The sequence below is a fragment of the Epinephelus lanceolatus genome, chromosome 5 (assembly GCF_041903045.1).
Source record: "Epinephelus lanceolatus isolate andai-2023 chromosome 5, ASM4190304v1, whole genome shotgun sequence".
NCBI lineage: Eukaryota > Metazoa > Chordata > Actinopteri > Perciformes > Serranidae > Epinephelus > Epinephelus lanceolatus.
The window spans coordinates 32,186,740-32,200,191 of NC_135738.1; the positions used below are offsets into that span (position 1 = coordinate 32,186,740).

General features: G+C 41.0%; 1 protein-coding gene across 36 annotated transcripts in view; it reads left to right on the forward strand.

Moving 5' to 3' along the window:
- The window catches only part of mical3a (microtubule associated monooxygenase, calponin and LIM domain containing 3a), a 116,073-nt gene extending 104,734 nt beyond the window's left edge, over positions 1-11,339 (forward strand). For 33 of the 36 annotated variants that reach the window (XM_078168059.1, XM_078168062.1, XM_078168086.1 and 30 more), the window contains 3 exons: positions 6,070-6,169; positions 9,038-9,111; positions 9,196-11,339. In XM_078168059.1, the coding sequence (XP_078024185.1) occupies positions 6,070-6,169; positions 9,038-9,111; positions 9,196-9,380 (359 nt within the window). In that variant the 3' untranslated portion in view covers positions 9,381-11,339. Of the gene's footprint in view, positions 1-1,285; positions 1,352-6,069; positions 6,170-9,037; positions 9,112-9,195 lie in introns of all 36 variants that reach the window. The other 3 variants (XM_078168092.1, XM_078168063.1, XM_078168068.1) reach the window with 1 other exon arrangement.
- The last annotated feature ends 2,113 nt before the right edge of the window (positions 11,340-13,452 follow it).

The following is a 13,452-nucleotide window of genomic DNA, read 5'->3' on the forward strand; positions in this document are numbered from 1 at the left end:
TTACTGTACTATGTTTGATGGTGTGATGGGAAATTGTTGTATTTTGACTGTAAGGTGCACAGCTGCTCTGTCAGCGTGGTTATATTTGAGTCCTGCAGGGGGCACCAAAACTAAAGCCAGGATCAATACGTCTGAAGCTGATAAGTTATATTATTTTCCTTATAATTTTAATCTTCTACTTTAATGATTATACAATTAAGGATTTACTGAGCGTAAAGTTCCAACGATGCATTTCACAGCTATATTTGCATGATTTGGCGGAGCCATAAAAATTTTATTAGGACTCCAATCTGTCCAAAATAGATTTTCTAAACTGCAGTTTTTCCCCCACAGATTTTTATATTTCTCTCTGTGATAGTCCCTTGTAGTAATTCTCACTCTCCTGGCTCCTTTACCCACCAGCCTGAGAACACTTTGTCTGCCTCCCATATGTGTCATGTAATGGCCCATATGTCTGTGTCAATATCAAATATCTGTTTCCCCCAGTTATCTGTACATACACTCCCTTTGCACTTATTCTGCAGCCTTAATTTTGGGGTAGCACACACTAGCTGTGATCTACCTTTTGTGAGAATTTTAGTTTAATAGGTCCATATTAGAAACTGTCCTAATTTGCACTTCAATAGTAGCTACACTTCAAAAGTCACCACGCTGGCAACAAATTGAGCCAGGCGGTCTAAACATTCAAGTAGTGTTTCCAAGGAGAGGGTGAAATATCTTTAAAGCAGAAGCAATTATCTGTGTCTGTGAAGGAGATGGATCTCGTGATGATCAGTAATGACTTTAATAATGGGATTAAATCATTATGTGTGCTGTGATGAACACTGGCCATATGTGTAGGCTAGTCCCATTTCATAACCGTCACAGGGTGCTGATGCCTAACTGAAGATTATCTGAGGAACCACAGATGAAAGATCAAACAGAGGGATTATTTCCCCTCCAAGTTTTTCTGTCTTCTCTTGTTTCCGTTTCCTATTTTTATCCCTTTTTTCATCCCTCACACCACACAGCTGATCTCTCCCACCTCCTCTCTCTAGGTGATTTGTCTTCTCCCTATCACAGTGCTCCTGCCCTCTTTTGATTTTCTCCTCAATTTTCTTTCTCCCTCATCACACCCCTCTTTCCCCACCTCGCCCCCTCTCCACCCACGCTCTGTGTCCTCTGCTCTTTCTCTCTCTCTGTTACGTTTCTCCCACATTATCTCCACCGCTCTCTCTCTCTCGCCCACCCATGCGCCGTCTACGTCACTCCCTCATGCTCTCCCCCCCCCTCTGTCTTGTGGAAGTTGAGCCCTTTGTGGGGATGCCACGCCGAAGACCTCTCTCCTTCTGCCCCTGCTGTTCCCCTGAAGGTAACGTAACCCCGCCGCCTCTGCTGACGGTTTTGGCGGGTTACCATGGCAACCGTAAGGATCTCCAGAGCTGGGCTACCCCCCTCTCGAGCCCCTCCCCCATCATCCTCCCAACCGGTCCTCCTCCTTTTCCTGTCCTCACCTTTTGTGTGTGATCAGGCTCAGTAGATTTCCCCAGATTGGTCCCAAAACTCAGTGAAGTATTCAGGCATTTATTAGAAAGAAACTGATTTTACATGTTGCAAAAAGCTCCATATACATTTCAGCACAATTTTGATCACTGCGTTAGACTTTACACTGTTAGAAGTACTGGTCAGATGGTCTTTTCTTTGATCACCATGACAATACACAGAGTTATTTTAGATCGATTGTCATCTTCCCCAAACCAAATAAGGAGCAGGACAGAGTCTGTCAGTACTGAAAATTCTAATGTACAGTCCTAGCTCATTGGCTTCCACATAGTATGTTCCAGGTCTAAGCAGGTATTTTTAGGGTTATCTAACCTGAAACCCATCAAAATTATGTAGTTAGTCACTTCTGTTGGTAGTAAGCGACGTTTGCAGCTTACTTTAAAGCAGGAAAATAGAATAAAATTAAATACATTCCTTAAAACGATAGTACACCCAAAAATGAAAATTCAGCCATTATCTACTCACCCATATGCCAAGGGAGGCTCAGGTGAAGTTTTAGAGTCCTCACATCCCTTGTGGAGATCCAAGGGGAGAGTGGGTAGCAGCACAATTCCACCTAATGGAGGCTGGGCGCCACAGATTAAAACGTCCAAAAAACACATAATTGAAACCACAAAATATCTCCATACTGCTCGTCCGTAGTGATCCAAGTGTCCTGAAGCCCTCTCGTGCAAGCGCACACACGTGAGCATGGTCCACAGAGAGGCAGTTAGAGCTACAGGCTGCAATGAGGCTAAAAACAGAGTTCAAATGACGTTTTTCCAAACAACTTTTTATGTCGGGGCTTCAGGACACTTGGATCACTACAGACGAGCAGTATGGAGATACTTTGTGGTTTCAATTATGTGTTTTTTGGACGTTTGAATCTGGGGCGCCATAAGCCTGCATTAGGTGGAGTTGTGTTGCTACCCCCTCTCCCCTGGGATCTCTGCAAGTGATGTGAGGACTCTAAAACTTCACCTGAGCCTCCCTCAGCATGAGGGTGAGTAGATAATGGCTGAATTTTCATTTTTGGGTGCATTATGCCTTTAAGGCCTTTACATGCCGGGGACGTGACAAATAATTAAAATAAAGATGCAAAATACTCACCTGCAAATATTGTGCATTAAAACTATTTATACCGGCAGTGATTAGACTTTGCGACAGTTGCTACGCTTGTTCAGTATCAGGTTGGAACAGATTGGCACAAGCTCATTATTCAGAAAAAATGATGATGACATTGCCCTCCTCCTCCTCACTTGACAAAAAGAAGAGGCAGGTTATGACCCATTTTACAAAAATTCTATTTTTAATGTATTGGAAATGGTCCTATGTGTTTCTTTGGCTTGAAAAAAAAATTACAATTAACTACTAAACTCAGGACCCACTTGATTAATCATGAGGGATCCAGCTAAAAACAGGTCATGGATGGTCGCCATTTTGAAAGTCCACGATGGCCACCACAGAGACTTCGAAAAAAAAGGGGAAACATTGGTTTTGGGGTTTGTCACACTCTAAACTTTACAAAAATGTATAGTTTATAAACTCCCCAAAGATTTTGAACGAAGGTTGAAATCAGGACATAGTGAACCTGACTAAAAGTAGAGAAGGAGAAGGAGAGTTCCACTGCGTCATATAGGAGCTGAAGCTCGCCTATGGATGGTTCTGGACATATTTTAGGATGTCTGTGGGACAGATTGAGGTCCATTATTCATTTGTAGGCAACAGTAAGGCTATATTTAGGTTACACAAAACCCTCCTTCAAATTATACCATTATCTTGGGCTTGTCAGGCTTTCAGACCTGTATATAATTTACCATGATTTGGATACATTGTAAACTTGGTATGTTAATGTTGGTCCAGTAGGTGTTAGGTGGTAGTCCAGTAGTAGAAAAGCTATTGACTATAGGCTGCAGCAGTTAACCAGGAGACTGTCTACTACACAAGTGATCAACAAGTCAGCCATTGCCGTGACATTGTGACGTGACGTCTGCTTCGCACAATGTGACTAGTTGATGCCTTAACACGAGGTGAGAGAGCTCAGAATGTTCAACCTTGTTATGAAAAAAAATAACTTATTCATATTCTGTGTCGAAGTACTCGACAAAAACTCGGAAAAAATAAACTGATGTGCGAATGAATCACATGAAAAAACACCCCGGTGTGTAAAGGTCTTTGCACTTTGGCTCTTGGTGTTGCAAAAAAAGACACTACCATCCAAACTTTTGATACTTGAAACTTTTAATACGCCAGTGTAGCTCTTACGTAAGCATAATTCACAATTCTCAATCTGAACTGTGAAATCCAAAGCTCGACAGGCATGTTGTGCAGCGTTGCCAGATTTGGCTACTTTTTATTTAATTAGGCGGCTAAATATTACAGGCAGTGGCCATCAAAACCAAATGTCATTTCAGTTTATTGCAACCAGGTTGAAACTTATTTTCCTATTCAGTTATTACTCCTCATAGCTCTGTGATCAAAGACTTGTCAAAGCTGCATATATAATTGAAGATTTTTAATATTTAATGTTACATTATCCAAAAGACTCTGTAAAAAAAAGTGTCATCATTGTTACTGAGTAACTGTCAACAACAAAAAATCCTAAATGAAAATTTAACATTGGACTACTTCTATGATGATTGGGCTACTTTTTGTGAGTCAAATCAGGAGACACTGCCGTACATATAGTCGCAGTTACTGAGCTGTGATTGGAGGTCAGTTGTAGCCCAGCAACACACACATTTGAGCAGCAGAATGCATTATACTTATACTGTGTGTTGTAGATGTAATGCACACAAGCATAGTGTCTCAGGAAATTGAATAATAGGAAAAAAGATCTTTTCTCTACCTCTGTTCGCATGAAGGGGAAACTACTCTGCTGTAGTGTGTCTTTAATCAGCAGCATGTGTTCTGTTTTCTGTGTAGCCTTAATTAATCGTAAAGCTGCATCCTGCAGTTGTTTTTAGGAATTCTGTCTTGTATCCCTTGACTAATTGTGAGGAGTGTCATGTAATCATAAAACTATAACAAAACTGGGCTGTGAACACCTGAGACGCGGCTGGCTCGCAGGCAGGTTCGTGGTTCGTGGAGTGAGAAACTTGCATGGTTTGATGATTTGTTATAAATATTCACGTCTTACGCAAAACAGGGTCCTAAAACATTAATGGATCATCTGGTTTGTTCCCGTATCTAACACCTGTCGGTGGAAATTTTTGCCTGAGCTTCTAAGAAACATGCTTTTGTGTCTGTGTGTGATCTGGTGTTTTGTTCCTTTATCGCCTGGTACCGGTGGCTCTTCTTTGTGTTGGGAGCCTTGGGCTGAAGGGTGGTAACAGTGGAGCAGGTTGAAATAGTTTAAGAGACGAGAAAAAGAAATCCATTCGTAGGACAGGTTTGGAAACTCAGCCTTGCTTTTATAATTCCTCCTTTGTCCCCACACACTGTATTCCTCTCCAGTGTGAGCAGCTCTTCTCCAGCTTTGCCTCTCTCTATCCCTTGTCTGTTAATTAGCGAAAGCCACCCCCCCGAGACCACAACCATGCGATTTATGTGTGTACAGTGTTTTTCCTTTTCATTTTGCAAGAGCCTCCTCTTCCCCAGCTAAGTATGTCACGCTGCATCGAGGTTCGCCTCCTGGTGTTTCACTGAAACCGCTTGGTTCCACCTGCTGCAGTCAGATAAATGAAAAAGGATGCATCGTCCCAGCAGCAGCAGACCTTTCTAAGCATGCCATGTAGACTGGTCTTCTGTGCATTCGGCGGGACTGGAGGAGACGTGTGCAGCTGTTCTGCATGATGCCAGCAGCGCCGAACATGCTTTACCCTAAGGCAGACTTAATAGAGCAGTGTGAGCGCTCCTCTATTGGTCTCAATGATAAGCCATCCCATGAACATTTGACCTTGTAATTGAATATGTAAAGACAGCGGAATAATTCATGCATTTTTTTTCCACCCTCAAAACGCTCAGCATGAATGGGATGTAAAAGGATTTTCTTACTGCTGGTGGGTCAATATGTGGGCAGGGGAGGATGAAGAATTTCCATTGGGTCCTTGGGTTTACTTCTCTGTAATGTCGTAGCTGCTGATTGGTGTGTTTGTGTGTTTTTTCTTTTCTTACTACCCACCCACTCTGAAAAAAACAAACTGATAGGAGGAAGTAGTTGCTCCCAAAGAGCAGCTACATCTGACACTTAAGTCCAAACTGGGTAACACAAACTCTCAACTTTACAACAACAGGTATTGTCCGATTGTGTGTGCGTGTGGGTTGTGTGTGCGTGTATGTATGTATGTATGTATTCACAAAAATTGAAACCTGTAGCTCCACGCCATCTTCTGTGCGCCATCTTTGAGTATGGCATGACTGACCACGTTGGTGTCGAGTCCATCCTTCCACCTCACCGCCCCACCCCCACCCCCTCAGCGAGGACATCCTGGCTTGGCTGTCATTGCATTGCCTGTGTCAGTCCTTGTCTGTGTGACATCATGTCTGTGTCATCTCCCGGGCCATCTGGCGTCTTACTCCCACTCTGTGCTTCCTCCTTCCCTCCAGGCATGGGCAAGAAAGACGATCCCAAGCTAATGCAAGAGTGGTTCAAGCTGGTGCAGGAGAAAAATGCCCTGGTCCGCTATGAGTCAGAGCTCATGATATTGTAAGTACATTACTGACTGTTGAGATGGGTTAGCTAATCAGTGGATTGATTCATCAAAGGGGCTTTTCATCTCCAGGAAGCATAGATAAGCTGTGATATATTGATTGCTATGTCATCTCTTGTAGTAACCAAGCATCTAGTCTGAAATGCCTTCCTTATATATTTATCAGGGTTCCCAAGGTCATGGAATTTCTGGAAAAGTTATGATATTAGAAAAACGTTTTCCAGGCCTGAAAATGGTTTGGCATTAACAGAATGTTTTGAAACCAGGAAAATACAACACATGCAATAATACAGTATCCAAACTAGTCTCTTACACTACTGATGGATAGCTAATGTTGAGTGGGAGACTGCTGCAGTACAGTCATACAGTACAGCAGCATCAGACTGTCTGACCCTAACTAAACCCCAGCCTGATAAAGTGTTGGCTCTTAACAGGTTGCTTATTTACAGACAACACTTAGCATAATGATACCTGGTGATTCAGTCAAATTAAAATGAATTACCAGATATTGTGATAGTAATAATCTGGCCGTTGTGTTGGGTCATTTATCCACTTGGATGGGAGAAGCCAGAGGGAACAACTTTAATTTGTTCAAGTATTGTGAGCACTCAGGTTCAGGCAAGGTTGCAAAACAATTAGATATGTCTATAAAACAGGTGTTTGTTTAAAAATGATTGCATACAAACTTCTACTACTCAAAATTATAATCCTCGCGTGTCAAATTAAATTGACATTTATATGATTTTGGTTTTTATATCCTCCAAAAAAGGGTGCAGACTTCACGTTTTATGAGGTATCCCTTGTATGTGTCGGTCTGGTCTGCTGGCATGTGCAGCAAGTTGGCAAGTAAAGTTAGCAAGTGCTGGCAGTTTGCTTTTTCGCAAATACCTGGAAAGTGATGGTTTAATAATGTATGGCTGGATCACAATAAAGTATAGGGCTACTCATTTTAAACTACTTGAATAAGGGGGTGGGTGAGAATATGAACATATAGTCACTAGGGTGGGCGATATGGCCCTACAATAATATCACGATATTTGAGAGTAATATGACAAATTAGTAATTAAAGAAAATATGGCAACAAAATAAGTGATATAGTTTTATTTGTCAATCCAACAGTTGGCCTTCAGATATTCAGTAAAAACTAAGCAAAATGATCTCTCATTTCTTTAGTTTGTGAACAACAACAGCAACTCAGATTCTGTATACAGTATTAATAGTTCAACAAAATTAAATCTACGTCAAATTACACAATATAAAAAATGTACCCTGGGATCAACATATATATTAATCCACAGGCGATTTTCTTCTCTTTTAGGAAAATCCTAAATGATCGAGTTGGGTTTTTTTTCCATCTGGACCTTTATGCTAATGCAATTTCTCCTCTAATCATCACGATGTAACCTGTGACAGGCTGTTATGCCACTATAACTGTTGGACATTCACATATATGTCATTTTTTGTGGAGCCGGGAGCATCACATAGGTTTACATTACCAAAGGTTTATGACAAAATCACTCGACGACACCAACTCTTGTGTGTGCATGGCAAGAGAGGAGAGGGAGAGATGCTGTGCTGCTGCCAGAGGAGCCGCTGAATGAGTTCCCTCTGAGCAGTAACTCCCTAAAGGAGTCTGAGAAGTCCAGGGCTGTTTATAAAACATTCAGGACGCCACAGTTTATTCCACACTCCTGAAGCTGCTCGTCTTTTTGGAACCACTGCGGAGTAGCTAATAATGCCGCTTTCAGTCATGCTTGTTGTTGCCGTGGATAACAGTATGACGTCAATATGTCAGCAAGCCGAAATATCACAAGTATCATGATACAAATTTTTCATGTCATATTAAAAATTATACCAGTATTATCGTGAACAAGATGACATGGCACAGCCCTAATAGTCACATAGGTACACATGTATGTGTCAAATAATACTTTCAGAATTTTTATTTGGTTTGTAACAATACAATGGCTGTAAACGGTAAACAAGACCAGCATCTAATGTCACACTAAACTGGACTTTCTAAACACAGATTAACACTCATCACCTTCAGATGCAATTCGTCAGGCTCAGCTCTGGTTTGAGCCTAGTCCTAAGATTGTCTTGATAATATACATACAGCAAGCTGTTTTAACATTATTCTCAAAGTACAGCTGGGGCTGATGGGAATTTGGAGGTTAATTTAAGAGCTAACCTTCCATCAACTCAAGTCTGTCAAGCGGAAAATTTAACCTGGGAGTGGCGCTGCAGGGACATGGCGAGGGATTATCAGAGTTATGAGGATTGATTCATGGGAGCATGATTGTCTGCAATAGTTGTTGAGATATTTAATCCTGAACCAAACAAAGCAATGAAGCGACCAATAAAGGATATTGTCATCCCTACAAATGTAATGCAAACCGTAATACCTGTGATAAACAGCCTGATGATGTAATAATATTCCATCATTTAAGTAAAACGCAATTATAACCTAATAGAGAGTACACAGGAGATAAAATAATGCTGACTCATTACCCCCTTATTTTTATGATGATTGTTATTACATCGTGAGTTTAAAAAGGTTGTTAGCCCGTATGAAGTCATAATCATTTCTCAACATTACGATATGATGCGTGATCACATTCACAATCCATTTAGAGCAACAACTTTATCACACCCTGATAAGTCATTAAATTGTCCGGCGTTATCATCTCATTGTCACTTACTAAAAGCTTTTAGATGAACTATTCATCATTTTTTGGAACAACTAATAATTACAAACAAATCCCGCCTCGATAAATGAAGGTGCAGCCAAAAAGCATAAACGCCGAACGCTGTGATTCATCTCTGAAACAAACTAAGCACCTTTTTTTATTTCTGTCCCCAAGTGCCAGAGAGTTGGAGCTGGAGGACCGACAGAGCCGACTGCAGCAGGAACTCAGGGAGCGAATGGCTGTTGAAGGTAAACGCGGGAGTGTCACTTTAGCTCTGAATTTTTAGATCTGCTCACTGTCTTTAACTCCTTGTTTCCCTGTGCCTCTCTCAGACCACCTCAAGACAGAAAAGGAGCTCGCTCAAGAGAAGCAGATCCTGAATGAGATGTTGGAGGTGGTGGAGCAGCGTGACGCCCTGGTGGCCCTCCTGGAGGAGCAGAGGCTTCGGGAGAAGGAGGAGGACAAGGACCTGGAGGCCGTTATGCTCTCCAAAGGCTTCAACCTCAACTGGGCTTAAAAGGAGTGAAACAATTGCGAGTTGACTTTTGATAGGTCATCTTTGATCAGAATAGTCTGCTGAACACCCGCAGCAGTGAATGTGTAAAGATTCCCCCCACACACACACACACAAACACTACGACTGCCTCTGACATTGAAGCGGTCCGCAACGTTTACATATCCTCTGCCCAAAGGCAGTCCCAGTTCATCACTTTGCAGTTCTGCTTGCTCTGGCTCTCTGAGGGCGGAGAGGCGAGTACATTTACAGCTTTATTGTCCCAGCCTTGAAGTGGATCCTCTCAAACATAGGGGGGGACCTTTGGGAGAATGTTTAAAGACTTGTTTTATTCTCGATTATCTAAAGGGAAGAATGCAGTTCGGTCCTGCTGATGTAAAGGAATTGTAAAGAATCGTGTTTTTGTGTATAGCTGTGTAGAACAAGTCACATTTTTCAGCGGATAAGGGCCCTCTCTTTTCCGAAAAGGACTGCTACAGAGGTGCGTTCAAATGCTGAATTGACGCCTCCAGCCTCAATCTCAGATTCTCCTCTTCAGTCTGACTGCAGGACGGACATCCTCTGCTGAAGCTGCCTTTCTACCCAGTGACAAACTGACTTCCTTAGGAACCATAAAGACACCATAAAAGGCTCTTTTCTCTCTCCCCTCACAGAGTGTTTTAGTGATTCAACACTAAGAATCCATTAAATATGGCCATGTTTTTTTCTTTTATGTATTTATTATCTTTGTTTGCTTTTAACAGATAAACATTTTTTGTTATGCATTCACAGGAGAGTGCCCAGAATCTCATTATCTTGCACTTGTGCATGACTCAGATGCACCCATAAGCCATTGCATGTCAGGAATGAAGGCTGCAGGCACATAGAAGAACTTTACCTTGTCCTTGATAGCTGGGACATAGAATACAGAGTTATGTTATACTGTATATGGATATTGAAGCATTTCACATGACTGGATAATGATGGGCCTCTCCTTGACATGCCATCCACTGTATATCACACTGACAGTTCACGTTTACAAATCCTGTCCATATTCGAGATCGGATGTTCATGTTTCCTACTATGGTAGTCAGTAGTGAGTTAAACCAACTGTTGAAAGGATTCATCTTTGAAGGAACTGTCTTTAAATTCAGATAAGTTTCCTACCGTGTGTGTCAACATCGAGACGTTATCATTAATGAAGCCGTTGTTTCACTGTTGTCATTAGGAGATTAGCGTAGCTCACTCATTTTGTGCCACAGGACTGTCTCTGTTGGTGGACATGCTGCAGTGTCGGAGGAGTACACCGCGAGGACTTACACACTACACACCACTCACATCAGTATATGGCAGTGTTATCACTTTACCCTTGAACAAGATGCCTTTTTCATTTTCATTCTCTATTAAGTTATATTTTATTTTTCTGAGCTGACTTGTTTTTGAGGTAGTCACATATGTGTATCCCACTGGATCTCAAGATTTTTACTTTTCTTTTTCAAACACTTTTCTACAGCAGGTCCCCAAACAACCACGCAGATGATTTTAAATGGGGCGCTGAAGACATGCAAAGTGCTTTATGAGCAACTTGCATCAAACGGGAACGTCGCGGTTTATCTGGTGGGCAGTCAAATCGAATAGCCTTTTTGACGACTGTAAAAAAAAATCCAGGTGGTCACTGTTTTACAGCACAGAAACACTAGAGGCTATATTTATGACATGGTATGAGCTGTGAATAAAATGAAAAAAGTGACATAATTTTAAAGGTTGTTGTTTTAGATGGCGTGTGATAAGTTTGACATGATTGTATTGATATTTATTAACATGTGTGCAAAACTGTATTATATGTAAAGAAAATGAATCCTAATTTTTAAACTGTTCCGTTGACACATGACTTGTAATGTAAATGCTTCATGTAGCTAAAATGCATAGGGGTGTTGGATGTATGCTGAAAACGGCAATAAAACAATGCAGTTGGTCTTGTAAGTGTTCTGCTAAAGCCTCTCTTTTCAATGTGTTACAGCTATGAGTGACAATTACAGGATAGAAGTGACGTAATTTTTGGCTGATTTAGGCTAAAACCTGTTTATTTCTGCAGAGAACATGAGATACTGCAGCAAAAATGAGCTGTAAACCCAAATGTATATGTGTATTACGTATTACAGTCAGGCTACATGGGTTGGAAATCAAGTTTTTGTCTGCCTGCCACTGTGGCTGCTGAGTTCCAAAACTGACCAGCCGCTCCATAGACTACTAATGTTATGTTGGCTGGTGAATGAAGCAATAAAGCAGCAACTTGCATATGTTACCAGCATTTGGTCAGTGGCTGGTGCCAATTTCCAGCCCTACAAGCTACATGGGTTTTGAGACATGGTATATGTAAAGTAGCATATATATATTTTGATAAATACTCAATAAACCATAGCTACATATGGGACAAAGTTAGGCTGTCTCTGTGACGGAGCCACTGAGGTAGTAGTCTGGCAATGTAGTGTTGCACCTCTGTAAAGCTGCGGACTCAACAGAATACAGCATGGATCAAATTGCAGAGGCAGAGAACACTGACTTTGAGGCCCTCCTGTCAAGTGTAAAAAAAGTGTCCTACATTTCCCATAATGCAACCAAGAGCAACTGCTCTTTAGACCAGGGATAAGCACCTGTGACTCCAGAGGTGCATGCGGTTCTTTATCCCCTCTCCAATGGCTCCCTGTCACTTCGACAATAATTATATGGAAATGAATAACTTTTTTTTTTAAACATTTTAATTTTCATTTATCGTTCTTGTCGGGCTAAATTGATACTTAAATTCACCAATTGTAAAAAATGTGTAGCCTATAAACTAAATAAATTGTTAATTTTAGGTTAATTTTAGGTTTCAAATCCCAAAAAATAAGAATAGTCTCAGAGGAAAATAGAAAATTTTATAGTGTGTGGACAGATTTGTTTGCTTTCACTGCCAGTGCTGCAAAGTTAAAAGTAGGAACCCTGTGTCAGACCCTCCCTCTTGAAAACTTTAAGTCTTCAAACAGACTGGGATAACTCTGATTACCTCATCAAGGGGGTTATTCAAACCCTCTGCTATCATTTTGTCACCAAGGCTAATTTCCTCAGACTTGACAGAGCTCCTTCAGGGCCACTGATGTTGGCTGAATAGTCCTCCTTAGGCCAAGTAAACTAACGTTTATGTGTCTAATCAGTGGAATAGCTCTTGAACATTGAAAAAGCGATAGAGAGGCCCCACTACAGAGTCCTAAAACCTGGAAATGACTTGGCAATTTTGCACTCCCAGTTCCCTTGTCTTGAAGTCAGGGGGATTTTGGTTAGGTGTGTGGTTAACACAAGCTTAAGACACTTTCAGAAAATCCATCAGTAATTACCCCATTGGTGAACTTAGAAGCTTCTATGTGTCTTAAAAAAGGCGGTTGCAAACAAGTGGTTTTATGAGACCACAGAAAGTCATCACGCTGTGCCGCACCTTTACAGTCTTGTCATGGTGGTGATATTAAGTCATGCAAAATTTTTTATTAACAAACAGAAATTCTCCAAGTCACATGCTGAATATTGCTGAACCTGCTGTTTTGTAAATGTACTTTTTCCTAAGAAAAAACCCAAACAAAACAAACAAACAAAAAAAACCTTTGGTCATGCTGCTGTAGTATGGTTTGTTTATAGCTTAGCTCTTGTTCTTCTGGCGATTGCATTCAGGCTTCAGCAATTATCAAAGAAGTGTTTATTTGTGAAGATTATCTTGCTCAATGTGTAAGTATGGTTAATGTTTGTTTGCCACAGAGTTCATTATCGGCAATAAACCAAGGTCCAATGGGAAAATTCCAAAGGCTTTTTGAGAGTATGCTAACTTCCGCATACAAAAAATGTCATCCCCATGGCACTCGGAAATTAACAAAATAAAATAAGCAAATAAAACTAGGGGGTAACAGCTTGATTTTTTTTCCATGCTCCCCAATAAATTAGTAAAATGTAAACTTTAAAAGTGTATTATTGACAGTATGCGTTATTTTGACACAAATATGTTTTACACGCTTTGTTCACGCACTTATTTTGAAAGCGAGCAAGTAAGCTAAAGTTGACTTCCGGTTTT